Raw genomic sequence first — 15000 nt, 5'->3', positions numbered from 1 at the left:
TATATATATTCTTTTTTCTCCTCTCTCTCTCTCTCTCTCTCTCTCTCTCTCTCTCTCTCTCTCTCTCTCTCTCTCTCTCTCTCTCTCTCTCAGGGCAAACTCTGGTCGTATGTGCCAGTTGGTCATCCAGGCGGGGTAGCCTAGCCCCTGTGGAGCTCACCTGTAGCATCATGCCGACGACCCTCTTGTCTCTGGTGGAGTTGTTGTAGATGGTGCTGCGGGTGTTGGCCGACGCCCCTGCGGGAAGACGAACAAACCAAATGACTGTCTGAGATAACGAGGTGATTCGTCTCTCCTCTGTGTCACCCTCTCCCTCCTCCCCACCCTCCCTCCCCCCCTTCTCCACTCCCTTACCCCTCTCTCCCTCCCGGCATATCCCTCTCTCCTCTACAGCTGACTAAGACTCGCTCGAAGAATCACCGACCATCTCTCCCACTGTCCATCTCTCCCACTGTCCATCTCTCCCACTGTTCACCTGTCCCACTGTCCATCTATTCCACTGTCCATCTCTCCCTCTGTTGAACTATCCCACTGTCCATCTGTCACACTGTCCATCTCTCCTGCTGTCCATCTTTTTCACTGTCCATCTATTTCCCTATCCATCTCTCCCATGTATCCCACTGTCCATATCTCACTCTCCCTCCATCTCTCCCACAATTTTCCATCTTAAAACCTGGCCACCCCACACATGAGGCACGACTCAATATTGTCTTATTTGACTTTCATTTGTTTTTCTTGTCATTCATATCCCCTTATACGTCTTTGTTTGTTCTCATGTCTCTTGTTTTATTTCCTTCCGTCTCTAGTTCCCTCCTCGTTGTTGTGATTGCATCTCTGGGCATCTTATGTGTTCGTAGAATTATCGATCCTCTTCTTATTTTTTTTTGTTTAGCTTTATTTGTTTAAATGCTTTACATAGACATTTACCCTTTCCATCTTCGCCCTCATTTATAGTCTTGGGCATTGGGAGGCGTCCTTGAATGAATTATTATTTTTAAGGAATTCTTACGTATTATGCTGATTCTTATAGCACACACACACACACACACACACACACACACACACACACACACACACACACTCGCGATGCGGGTCTTGGGTAAATGCCGAACACGAGGAGCTGCTCCCTATATCTGGGAGGGTCAGGTGGTGAAGTGAGGGTCGAGTTCAGAGGAAAAAAAAGAAGTTGGTATTTCTTTCTCACTTAAGAGGGAGGGAGGGAGAGAGAGAGAGAGAGAGAGAGAGAGAGAGAGAGAGAGAGAGAGAGAGAGAGAGAGAGAGAGAGAGAGGAGTTGGCTTATATGTTGGTCCCGTCGGGGGAGAGGTGAGAGTTTGTTTGTCTTTCTTCGCGTTGGTCGGAGAAGAATTGATTTATCTTGCTTATTTCAGAGACAGACAGATAGGTATATATATATATATATATATATATATATATATATATATATATATATAGAGAGAGAGAGAGAGAGAGAGAGAGAGAGAGAGAGAGAGAGAGAGAGAGAGAGAGAGAGAGAGAGAGAGAGAGAGAGAGAGAGAGAGAGAGATTGTACATGGAAGGTGATAGTGGGAAATCATGGACCATTCCCATAACCACGTCGGGAATATACTTGTGATCACAGTTGACGATCTAAGAAAGCCGTTAAAGATACTCTTGGCGAACCGTTGCTTTTTAGGGGGTCCAAAAGCAACCACGAAGGATGGTACAAGGCGTCACACATATGGTATTCCTCCATGTGACTTGAGGAGGGGGAAAGGGAAATGAAATGGGGGTTACACTACAATGGGAGGGAGGAATAGGAGCTTCTTGAGCTGACGTTGGAAGGAAATGGGGGAAAAATAAATAGTTGTCCGTGTTCAGTTTGAGTGACCCAAAACACAAGAGAATGAACATGGGTTTCAGAAGACTCGTATCTGTGCCAATTTTATGACCAAGTACTTTCGCGTCCACCACAGACGTACAGGTCAGTGTTCACGTGCATGAATCATAATTTCTGGGTCTCGAGCAGTCAAATAGACGGATTTATTAATAGCAAAGACGTTGGAGAAGCTGCTGGTGCAGGGAGAGATGTGGTGGTGGTGGGTCGGCCAAATGCGGCAAGAGGTCAAGACAGATGACCAAGTTGGTTCGCAGCTATAGATCACACGGCATTGCGAACTCAAGAGGTTTTGATAAAAGTGAATCCGCTTCAACGCCATGTTATAGGAACTGAAGGATTTATCTCATGAGTAATACAGGCTTATATGATGCTACTGAATGTGATCTTATCACTAGGCAGAGCCTAGGTGCTGCTTATGAAGGTCCTCTCGTTTGATTAGATAAAAGATGATACATCTTTGACGGAGGTATTGTGTACGATGACACTAGCTGTGCTGCCGGGCTACACAACATATTTCACCCACAGTTATGCCAGTGAGACACCAGTGCTCTCTCTCTCTCTCTCTCTCTCTCTCTCTCTCTCTCTCTCTCTCTTCCTCCGTTCACAGATAACGGATTTCCCTCATATCCTGGTGCAAGAACGCACAGAGGAGAGGGTGGGGGGAAAAAAGAGGACCTCCTAAATCGAAGCAGTAAGAGCGATCATCTCACGCTAGAGCATTAATAAACTCGTCCTTGTGGGAGATGGCGAAGCTCCCCCCCCCCCCCCCCCCCCCGCCACCATTTATTTAATGGTCGTGCCAACAAAGTTCTCCCAAGGGAGAAGAAAGAGCGTGTGAAGCTGGACGTGGAATCCAATCGGTTAAACGTGGAATTCAGTGGGCTAGACGTGGAATCCAGTAGGCCAGACGTGGACTCCAGTAGGCTAGATGTGGAATCCAGTAGACCAGATGTGGAATCCAGGAGGCCAGACCTGGAATCCAGTAGGCCAGACGTGGATTCCATCTGACCAGACGTGGAATCCAGCGGGAGTCGACACCACGTCCTCATCGATCTTTTTGCCTTTAAGGGATCATTCCAGACTCAGTGCCTGGAAGGGATCGTTCCAGGCTCACTGCTCTTTTTCAGTGACGTGACGAATACCCATGACCGCTGGAATGTGTCTTATTTTCATGTCTGAGCTCATGGATAATTTTAGGAATTAGCATAACGAAAGAAAAAGAATATGGAAATATAATATTCTAAGTATATATATATATATATATATATATATATATATATATATATATATATATATATATATATATATATATATATATATATATATATATATATGTGTGTGTGTGTGTGTGTGTGTGTGCACTTCGTAGCTACATAGAGGCAGTGATTTACACAGAGCTGAGGGTTATGTGTACGTGTCATGATTCAGTGATACAAACATGAGAACTAATCTCCTTGACTGTCACATTGATCATGACTCTGCCATGGCAACCATGAGTCACTGCTGTGGCAACCATGACTCACTGCCATGGAAACCATGACTCACTGCCATGGAAACCATGACTCACTGCTGTGGCAACCATGACTCACTGTCATGGCAACCATGACTCACTGCTATGGCAACCCATGACTCACTGTCATGGCAACCATGACTCACTGCTATGGCAACCCATGACTCAACATCACACGATACGTAACAATCAAGACTCATTACCAAAAGAAAAAAAAAAAGATGTAGTCACATATGACACTGTTAAGTACTATAGATCATCCACGTCTCGACAGTGTATAAGTCTCTCTCTCTCTCTCTCTCTCTCTCTCTCTCTCTCTCTCTCTCTCTCTCTATCTCTCTCTCTCTCTCTTCAAGACGTACGTCCCATGAAGCTGACCAAAGTCCCCCTTTCTAATCGCAGCTGACACCGATGAGAAGGTAGATCAAGACGAGAATCCTACGAGAGATTAACCACCGCCAAAATGATGGCACAAAGAGTTGATTGCGGCGAAGTGGAGGGCTGAAGCTACCACCGAACCACGACAGACAGAGTTGGGCTGGAGGAAGCAAACCACGAAGAACGGGGGAGCATAAACCATACCGCGAAGTTGCTGGAGATAAACCACTAAGAACGGGGGAACATAAACCATACCGCGAAGTTGCTGGAGATAAACCACGAAAAAGAAAATATAAACCACGGCGGAAACCCTGCAGGCAATAAACCAGGGTTGGGTGGGAAGTAACGGGAGACAACAAAACACGACGGAAAATACTGCGTGAGATAAAGTAAGCCGAGGTGTGGCTACAAAGACGTGAATCACGACGAGAAAACATGGTCCTCCCATCCCTAATGCAGACAGAGGTTTTTGGTTCATACAGTACGCGGGTGAACCAACCGGTAAGGTAGGAATGGAACACCTTAAGAATTGAACACCTTAGGAATGGAACACCTTAAGAATTGAACACCTTAGGAATGGTTCTTATCTGTGTATGCAGACATGGACGTCTGTCTATCATACATCTTCATGAATGAAATCAGTTGATGGATTCAAATTCAATATCTGTCACGAAAGCAGATCTGAATCAACTAATGAAGACGTGTTGATAAAGGGATTTTCCACAGATACGATTACATTCATTTTGTTTTATTAGAACTAAGAACTTCCCTTTCTGGGAAAAGTTTATGGATACCACATTTTCTTGTTCCTCCAGTTGTGTGGGTGTTCCTGAATGCACCGAGTGCTTCTTTATCATAACCAAGCTGTCTGCCCGGTCTGAGAAGTGGGCAAGGTAAAGCCAAAGTTTTTCCATAAACCAGCGAGAGGAGTCGCTTTAAAGATGATTGCGGAAAGGCAATGGCACAGAGGGCAAGTCAGCCGACCATCCCCGACCTCACTGGAGGAAGACACGCTGGTCAGTGGGTGTGATTCCTCCATTTCTATATACGACGCTCATTGTTTCGTCTTCCTACTCACCGTGTTTCTGGAGCCAGTTGGCTGTATCCAGTCGAGTTGATAATTAGAGTTGAGAGGAAGACACACGGTTCTATAACGATTCTGAGACACTAGATTTTAAGAGCACTTGAGTTTATGATGGTGATATATCCCCAGCCTTCGTATGATGTCTTTTATATATATATATATATATATATATATATATATATATATATATATATATATATATATATATATATATGTATATATATATATATATATATATATATATATATATATATATATATATATATATATATATATATATATATATATATATATATATTTACATATATATATATATATATATATATATATATATATATATATAGTTATATGTATATATAGTTATATATATAGTTATTTATCTGTCCAACAAACCGCAAAAGTAAAATCTAACTCCCCTTCACACACACACACACACGAAAGAAAAACATGAGACATTAAGACCCCAACTCAGGTTTTGGGATGCGTCGCCTCCAGCACCACTTTCGCTCGCCCTCCATCGGCCCACAACAACGAACAACGCCATGGTCGGTGGTGACTTACCGTGACAGTGGCCGTTACTCTTGCAGGAGTTGACGTTAGGAGGCGGCACCGAGGCCAGGTGCTGGTGGGGTGAGCAGGGGCAGCACCAGCACCAACACCAGCAGCAGCAATCGCCCGCCTTGTTCCAGAGGCCGCGGCAGCAGCTGATGGAGTAGCGGCCGTAGATGATGGGGTTGACGACGGAGTTACTGACGGCGATGATGAAGAGGATGTCCTGCACGTGCTTGTTCATGTTGTAGAAGGTCACCGGGTCTATGAAGTTCCTGAGGTGGAGTGAGAGAAGAAGAAGAAGAAGGGTAAGAGATAATGAATTGTCGTGTTACAGACCTTCGTCAGGAGGACTTAGAAAGTCCCTCGGAGAAGGAGAAAGACGCTTCACTGTGTTCTATAAAACATAATTAGTTTAAAGAAATTTCAGAAGGAAAAGCACCCGGATTGCTATAGCTCTGAGATAACGATCTTAACGGTGGTTAGATAAGCTTCGGTAAATTAACCATCGTTCATTATCGAGTCTCTGAACATCCCAGAAGGCGTCAGAAAGGCACAAAGAACACAGAGAACAGAACTGCAGAAAAAGATCTTAGATCATTATTATTTTTTTCTTGTTCTGATGCGTCATTTCTCAAGGGTTGTAGGTGTCTCGCCATGAATGAGACCATGAACAGAAATCATGTGCATCTCTGCACGTCGATGTCGGTGATGCCATGAATCTATAAACAGCCTCGAAATTAGACTCAGGATGGTATTTTGCACTGGTACAGCCACACTCGCTTCGGTATACAACTCCATTTTGATGCTCCTATATCCACAGCAGTCAGTCACCAGAAGGACTACGTATGACTGATAGAAGGGGGGGGGGGGGGGGGGTAAGGCAAAACGCGACACAAGAAACAATCGTAGAAATTTAGCTAAAATTAGAGGCGAAACGTCAGGAAGTTAGCCATCAAGATGAGGACTGGGAGGTGCGGTTGACATGGAAAAGAGTCTCAAAGTCCTGTCGTATTTCTCTTATTTTAACACCTAGTTTTAACCGTAAGATCTGTTGGAAACGCACCGATTTACGTGGACATTCCTACGTGCGTTTGCATGGAAGAGTTGAATGTAGATATCATGATTAGTTGGTTATGTGATCCATCCATCAGACTTCAGCGCCAGCGTTTTCATTTATCACCTTTTACATCTTCGACGTCACTCAGATATCCAGTGATGACTAGCTTGCCTCAACGTGTGAATACCGAGGATTGCTTGACTGGGGAATCGGCATTGGGGGGGATTGATGTGGGTTCTCCTTCTTTTGTTTCATGTCATTTGAGGTACGTCGACCCTAAATCTATCTGTCGTGTTAGTATCTGAAGTTTCCCTTGTCGCAGATTAGCATTATGTTGATGGAATATATCGTCGACACCTTCCTGTCAAGACTGTGGGGTCAGAGGTGGTTCCCTCGACTATTGTTGACTTCGAGCGATGACGTACCAGGGGGTGGTATAGAAGGAGGAGGGGGTGTGGTGTGGGGGTGGATGTAAAAGAGGGGGAGCGAAGGAGGGGCGCCTGGTACATAAGATCGAACGTGCAAAGACGATTATACAACACGGACGTGAGCCGATCCTGATGACGTGTCGAGTTTTGTCGTTTTTGTGGCCTTGAAGATAGAAATGGTTGACCAGATGAATCAATGAATCCTTAAGTTCAAAAAGCAAAAATAATCACTGATGCCAGAGGGTTTGCACGGATACGGACACATAGAGACCCCAATACGCTTAAATCTCCAAAACGAAACGTGACGGTGAACATATATATATATATATAGAGGTACAAACACATATGGACAGTACAAAACAAGACAAACAGAATTCGAGAACATGAATCCATAAAAATTAAAATACATATACCAAAGCACGTACATATAAACAAAAATAAACATTTTTTTTGGAGATATTTACACACACACACACACACACACACACACACACACACACCACACATATATACACACGAAAGTGTCATCATGATCTGTACAGGCGTGTAAACATGCTAAGCCCAGGTGATTATCCATATTGCCCTTTGACTCTGGGCTCAAAGGGCAAGAGGCAGCGACGTTGTCAGCAAACACACTCCCCGTGTTGACAAACAAATTATCCTTAAAGGAGTGGAACCGCCACATCCCAGGGGGCGGCCATGTATGTGATGGGGGGAGAGTGGTGGCTACAGGTGGAGGGTGAGGAGTGGTTGGAAGGCGAAAATATAAAGAGGAAGTGGTGAGGTGGTGGGATGATAGTGAGGGGACACGAAGGAGAGATTGGGAGAGAGAGAGGCTGAGGATAGTGAGATAAAGAATGGGAATGAAAAGGGTCCACGCCTCTGATTACGTATGATGATAATCTCTCTCTCTCTCTCTCTCTCTCTCTCTCTCTCTCTCAAAAACGTGTGATTCCTTCTCCCTATGTTGTTAGAATAGGTGATTATAGTATCATTATATATGTATGATTGTATCCATAATCCTAAGGGCCCATTTTATGAGACTTCTGCAGGCTTCAAGGCTGCGCTACAATCAGTTGCAGGAAGACGATGGAGTCCTTTCGAGCGAAAAAAGAAGTTCCTCGACGAGACTGTTACTCCCGTTCGTCAACGGAGGACAAGCACAGCCTCGCCCTGAGTGTCCTTTTCACTCGCTGTGCAGCAGCAAGGCGGTGGAGTCCGGGAGCACCAACACGTAATCACAAATAGGTCATCAGTACACCGTGGGTGAGTACCTACCAGAGGGTGGCGAGGGCGTAGGGCGTCCAGCACCAGATGAAGGCCATGACGATGATGAAGGTCATGCGGAGGGTCCTGGTGCGGGCTCGCTCGATGTTAGACATGTTGCTCCGTCTCAGCTGCAGCCGACCGTGATACCTCTCCTCCCGCGAGTAGTCGTCTGCCGGAGGAAGAAGGTCAGGTGGAGTTATTATTACTGGCATCCGAGAACCCCAGCGATGGTTATTACCGGATCCTTAAACCCCTGGCGATCATTATTTTTGACTTGTGAAGCCACCAAAGATCATTATTATTGCTGGCTCCTGGAACCACAAAAGATCATTATTACTGGCACATGAAGCCACTGAATATCATTACTGCTGGCATCTGAAACCTCAAACGATCATTATTACAGGCTCATGAAACCACCAAAGATCATTACTGCTGGCTTTCGAAAGATGAGGGATTATTATTACTGGTTCCCGAAACCATTACCTTTCAATATTCTCGGCACCCCGAAGCTACCAGCGATCATTAATCCTGGTCCCCAGGCCACCAGGAATTATCGGTGTCATTACTTGACCTGGAAAACACCAAGGATCAATTTTTTTCCCTCCCCCGGCTCTCTCTTCACGAGTAGCGTCGTGCTCAAGGGTCGTATAGTCGTGCACATGGGTCTTTCCATCGTGCTCAAGGATTCAAAATTCGCTTCAGTGATGAATAGAGGGTTTAGATTAGATAACATCGGATTCCTTTATCCTTATACAAGTGTCCCCCCCCTCCCTTTTCTGCTCTCCTCCTATGCCAAAATATTAGGTCGAGGTGAAACAGATTCGTTTTATTTTGATTTACGCCACCAGAGGAAACGAGGGCAAGGCAGTAAAAACTTAGCCAGTCTGGCAATACGGGTCATCATTACTGAGATACGACGCACGTAACATAGCGACGTAGGGGCATAGTGTTGTATGGAGGCGTACCAGTATGACGCGGACTGGTGTCACATAACGACAAACGCTGAGGAAATATGTCACTGATTCCTCTTCTCTCTCTCTCTCTCTCTCTCTCTCATATCCAGCGCGATAGCCCGTTTGTAGCACAATTTACCTTCGCTCTAGACACCATATATATATATATATATATATATATATATATATATATATATATATATATATATATATAAACCAGGGTACTAGCTCACCTCTTTCAGTTAAAAACTATCTCTCCACACGAAATGAGAAAAGAGATATGAAAATAAAACTTTTCGTGAGGGACAAAAGTATATATATATATATATATATATATATATATATATATATATATATATATATATATCAGCGTATGAAAAAGAAATTACGCTGGAAATATATTAAACAGAGAACAGCATCCCAAGTGGCAATACCATCTCTTTTCTTCATTCTCTTTTTTTTTTTCTCTTTCTCTCCGCCACCCACATCTTTTACTACCCTGGTAATGGAAAAGTTTCTAATGTAATTCCGTGATATGAACAGAGTTCTTAAGTGGCGGTAAAGTTCTTAGGAGAGTGAGGATAGGAGGGATGGGATAGTGAAGACGTTGGTACAAAGACGAGAGTTGAGGGTAAGTGATGAAAGTGATAGTAGGAGCGACAGCAAGGGTATGGATGAAGCTCTTTTCTCTGCTCATTGGATAGTGACTGGTGTCTGGAATTCCTGACACTAGGAACCTCTGGAAACGATTTGTTCCCAAAATTCTTGATGTCAGACTTTGTCCAAAAACCCCTGTGCTTTGTGATGATATCTTTGAGTGTTCTCGTAAGTGGTCGTATGGTTCTTAATTTCTGTTCGAAGTCATCGCAAAGCTGTCATCCGTAGAGTCAAACACACCTTCATTAAAAAAGGAAACTATGTTGATCTGAATTATTATTTTTTTGACTAATGTATTTCCTTGTCTCTCAGCCAATAGCGCCTCCGGTAACCAATGCAGTTCAGCCTTTCACTTTCAGTCCGACTTGATCCGTTTATAGCTGACTCTCCCGCTGATCAAACCATTCCCCTCGGCATTGTATTTCTTCTTACTCTGGAAGATCCTACTTTTAGCCCTGCTTCCGACACTGACCTTATCCTCCTGTATATTATCCTCGCGCCAGATCTTCCTCGCACTTCTTCGGCTACGGGTGGTTGAGGTGTATGGCCCAGATGGCGTACATGGCTCCTCTTGTTATAAGTGCATGCCTCTAATCCACCTCCGGTTTCTGCTCGCCTATTTCTTCCTGACAGAAGGTTAGAACCTTCCTCTCTTCTTGGGAGCGCGCCTTGGTGTCGCTCGTTCTTTTAAGAGCTCCATCGGTCTCAATTTCTGCTGTCTTCAGAGTCTTTGGAAATATCCTCAACTCTCACTTTCCCTAAGCGTTCGGGATCTCACGTTCCCCTTCTTTCAGATCAGGCTAACACGGCTTTTCAGTTCGCGGGTCTACTGGTGCACTCATCCCTGTGTCTCAGCTTTGGTTCTCCTCTCTCACAAGTCTTTTGTCGCAACCCCCGACGTCTCCAGAGGATTTGAGAGGGTGTTGCACGTCTCTTTTATTTCGAAACATCTCTTTTTTTTTTTATCTTTCAAGCCACTGCATTTAAAGCTTGCAGTGAACAGAGGCTTACTGGGCGTAAGTATAGCTATTCCATATCTACAGGAGGTTTACTGAGCGTGGAGTGCTGCCTTTATACCTAAAAGGTATAAAGGCAGTGGAATCGGGAGTGGAATCAAAAGCCTTTTGCAGTATCATCTGTCTTGCCATATCCTCTCTACAACCATCCCATTATTTCTTCGTCTGCACTCGTGAATCTGCCTTTTCTTTGTTCTACGTTTATCATATCTGGGCCGCTTTTATCGTTGAGTTGCGTGCGTGTGTCCGAGCCACTAGGGACTGGACTGGTAACAAGGGACCGGCTGCTGTTTTCCATAGTTTTTGTGTGGAGACCAGCCACACGATGATTGACCGTTATGATACCTCCTTTTCTCTCCCTGAGTAGTAGCGGAGCTGTGGATTTGTCTTCCTTTCTTTGGTCTTTCCCGTGGCTTTGTCTTCCTTTCTTTGGTCTTTCCCACTTCCTGTGACCTGCAAACCCTTTAGTTAATCTCTCACTTATTCTTTTATCCCGCCTTATCTTTATTTTTTTTTTTCATCCATCCGAAGTGGCAGCGATTAGAGCATGTTTTTGGGGCGTGCCACAGCGGCCACTATATATCGAAAAAGTGTTCTCATAAGCGATTTCGAGGTGTTCATTTTGTAGCGATGGAAAATATTTCCCCCATAAGTTCTCGAACGATTCTCTAGTTTTTTTTCGACATGATTATACGTTGTTATTATATGTGTGTTCTTCATTAATTGTTCTTTCTAGTGGTCGTGTTAATATATCCATCCAAGATTTTTCAAAACGATCCTTATATATATATATATATATATATATATATATATATATATATATATATATATATATATATATATATATATATAAAGATGCTCATCTTACGTCACAGCGGGTGCAAATGGCTAACAATACAGATCCAGTTGCCACTCTTAATTAAGAAGGACGAATGCTATTTTTTTCGGCTGGTATTTTCTTCGTCTCTCGTACTGTTTTATATACATTTTTTTCATCTGAAGGACAGGAATAGCATCTCAAGGACAGGAGGTGTGTCTCAAAACTCTCTCAGCTACGTAAAGTTTCTGATTCACTCCCTGTTTTTTTTTTTCTTTCTTGCTGCCGAGGGGTTGGGTCCTGGAGACAAGCGACTCAAAGAGGGTTTTGAGTCAGGAGACTCGCAACGCGAAAGAATCAAGTGACTCGCGACGGAAAGTTTTACTTAAGTATGGTCCAGCAGCCGATGCTGGAGCTGGATGCCAACAGTTCCTGGATATTTGATCTCAGAAACTTTATTCTTCTTTAGACAAGTTTGGAAATGATTGAGGAAACTGTTTGCGCAGTAGCGAATCAGAGTGTAACTTAAGACCTGTTAAGCTTCCCCCGTCTTTCTCCTGACGGTCTTACCTTCGTATTTACGAGAAATCTAATATCGTAGTAATGATTTGAACAGCTGAGGTCAACATCCTGCGGGTCGGGCGCGGATATTTACGAACCTTCGTTTTAATGGCGGAGGACAAATTAAATAATTAAATAGGGAAAGTCAAGAGTAAGGGAACATACAAGGGTTGAAGGGTCGGGCCTTAAAAAAGGCAAATGGGATCGAACTTTCTGACACCAACGTGACTGACACTGAAGCCTCGAAGCTTCGCCTCTTTGACATCAACGCGACTGACATTGAAGCTTTGGAGCTTTGTCACTTTGACATCAACGCGACTGACACTGAAGCTTCGGAGCTTCGACTCTGTGACATCATCGCGACTGACACTGAAGGTCCGGAGCTTCGCCAGTGTGACATCAACGCGACTGACACTGAGGCCTCTGTGAAAATAGTTTCAAAATAGTTTTTGACAAGGTGAAAGCAGATATTCTGTACAGAGTTTCGAACAGAGGAATGTCCTTTAACCTTCTTTTGACCTTCTGGAGAGAGTCAGGGTCGTGTAGTATCAGATATCGAGTGTCGAGCCATTTTAATGGCGTTGGTAGTCGGAATGTCTAGTGACTACGTTAGAGCTCTTCAGAGCTGAAGGAGTTCATTTTAGACGACCCTTTGAGCTACCAAGGAAAGTTGTTATCTTTGAGATGCATCATTTTTCTTGATATGAAATGGCTATTGAAATGAAGGCAAGTTATCACCTTCAAAATACATTACTTTTTGTGTGTAATTACAGCCTTGGAAATGAAAGAAAGCTGTAATCTTCTTTCACGCGTGTCATTTCTCTCGTATCATATCATGTAACCTTGGGAATGAGGGAAGACTTTCCCTTTCATAATTCGTATCACCTTTCTTATGTCACATAACCTTGAAAACGTATTCTCTATATCTCCTCATAGATATCTTTGATTCAACAGCACTTCTCCGTTTTAACTCATTCACCTGGATAGCGACCCAGTTGCTAAACTGAGGAAATCAGAGTTGTCGTATTTGCCATCTCGACTTCCTCAGTTCCCGTTTCATGTACTGCCTCAGACAGGGAGAAGTCAGTCAGAGTTCCTCATCAGCCTCTCAGTCAACCGTAAGCATTTCAGTTCAGCTTTCTGTCCCTTGAAATTTCATGGTTGACTTACATATTCCTCAGTTTTTCCATAGCACTGAACAGTTATTTAATGACTAGATTGTGGAGAGTCATGTATCGAAATGGCATATGGAAAGTCATGTAACTACGCATATCAGTCAGTGTGAAGTAGATTATTAGCTTAACTTATTCTGAGAATACTAAGTTTGAAACCACTGCGTTCTTCAGGTAGAAGTGTCTGATTATATAGAAACTGTTCTTTAACCTTGTCATCAACAGTCCGTTTAGACCCCATAATCCTCAACTGTAATAAATGTCACCAAGAAAGAAATATCCGTCTTATAGAAAGCCAGTCTTAAAACCAATTTCCTTTAAATGGAAACAAAAATACTATACAATAACATAACCTTGAAACGATCAACAATTCTCTTGTACTTAAGCTGTAATTAACGAACCAATATTTACTAAAGCCTGAGGAAACCAGAGGTACTTACGCTGTGTGTCTCTACTCTTGCGGCTGATTTCGAGGATGATGCGGGAGTAGGCGATGATGATGATGGAGAGGGGGATGAAATAGAGGAAGGAGATGCAGAAGATGGTGTACATCATCTCTCCTCCGTTGTTGCTGTTGAAGAAGCCGAAGGTGACGCACTGGTGGAAGTCCGGATACTGCGGGTGTGGCTGGACGTTGAAGATCACACTCTGGGGAGGTAGACGGAGACACGGGGAGGTTAGTCGGGTGATGGAGAGGAGGTGGGATAGATGGATAGATAGATAGGTAGATAGAGAGACTGAGTGATTGACAGGAAGATAGGTAGAGAGATAGCTGGGAAGATAGATTGATAGATATATAGATAAATAGACAGATTGATAGATAGCTGTATAAGAAAGATATGTAGATGGAAAGGTAGACGGAGAGAGAGAGAGAGAGAGAGAGAGAGAGAGAGAGAGAGAGAGAGAGAGAGAGAGAGAGAAGAAGAATGGGGCATGAAGAAATGAGGAAAGTAGTGGAAGAAATACGAGAAATACGTTCACACATTATCACTGATGATCTCTCCACACACACACACACACACACACACACACACACACACACACACACACACATAGTAATAACACAGAAAAAGGGGAAGTTAGGGTTCTTGAGGTGGTGGAAAACCTGCCTCTTGATGTAGGGTGAGGTCACTGCCGCTTGGAAAACACCCTCTCCAGTACTTAGTGGCGTAGTCAAAAAAGCAAATATCAGGCAAGACCAAAGTGTGTGTGTGTATATATATATATATATATATATATATATATATATATATATATATATATATATATATATATATATGTCCAGTGCCTTTTCCTGGAAAAAGAGGAGCTTTAACCAGGGCATGGATCCCAAAAACATAAATGGAAAAAATGAGTGTTGTTCAACAGACTCCATTTTTATTCTTTATTGGTTAATAGGTGGGGAGAGCCAGTGGTAAAAGGAGAGGAAAAAAGATCCATAAAAGTTTTATCGTTTATCTGTGGCATAAAAAAAAAGAAAAATAAATGAAAGAAAAACGTTTCCTTTGAGGGGGGTATGCGCCCGCTTAAACTAACAGCGATGTATGGAGAGAATGAGTGAGGAAAGGCTGACAAAGAGAATACATGTGTGTCAGAAGTGGAGGGAACAAGGAGAACCGGGAGACCAAATTAGAGATAGAAGCATGGAGTGAAGAAGATTTCCGGCGAT

At 43.4% G+C, this 15000-nt stretch overlaps 1 protein-coding gene across 1 annotated transcript in view; it reads right to left on the bottom strand.

The window, feature by feature from the left end:
- LOC139759513 (adipokinetic hormone/corazonin-related peptide receptor variant I-like) overlaps nucleotides 1–15000 on the bottom strand; it is a 48357-nt gene that overhangs the window by 11369 nt on the left and 21988 nt on the right. Inside the window, exons 2-5 of the mRNA XM_071681714.1 lie at nucleotides 13772–13979; nucleotides 8165–8324; nucleotides 5411–5673; nucleotides 161–237 (exon numbers count right to left, since the gene is read on the bottom strand). Coding sequence (XP_071537815.1) covers nucleotides 161–237; nucleotides 5411–5673; nucleotides 8165–8324; nucleotides 13772–13979 — 708 coding nt within the window. The remainder of the gene's footprint in view (nucleotides 1–160; nucleotides 238–5410; nucleotides 5674–8164; nucleotides 8325–13771; nucleotides 13980–15000) is intronic.

The sequence above is a fragment of the Panulirus ornatus genome, chromosome 33, assembly GCF_036320965.1.
Source record: "Panulirus ornatus isolate Po-2019 chromosome 33, ASM3632096v1, whole genome shotgun sequence".
Classification (NCBI taxonomy): domain Eukaryota; kingdom Metazoa; phylum Arthropoda; class Malacostraca; order Decapoda; family Palinuridae; genus Panulirus; species Panulirus ornatus.
Note: the sequence above shows the minus strand (reverse complement) of the source record. Positions and strands in the feature narration are given on the sequence as shown.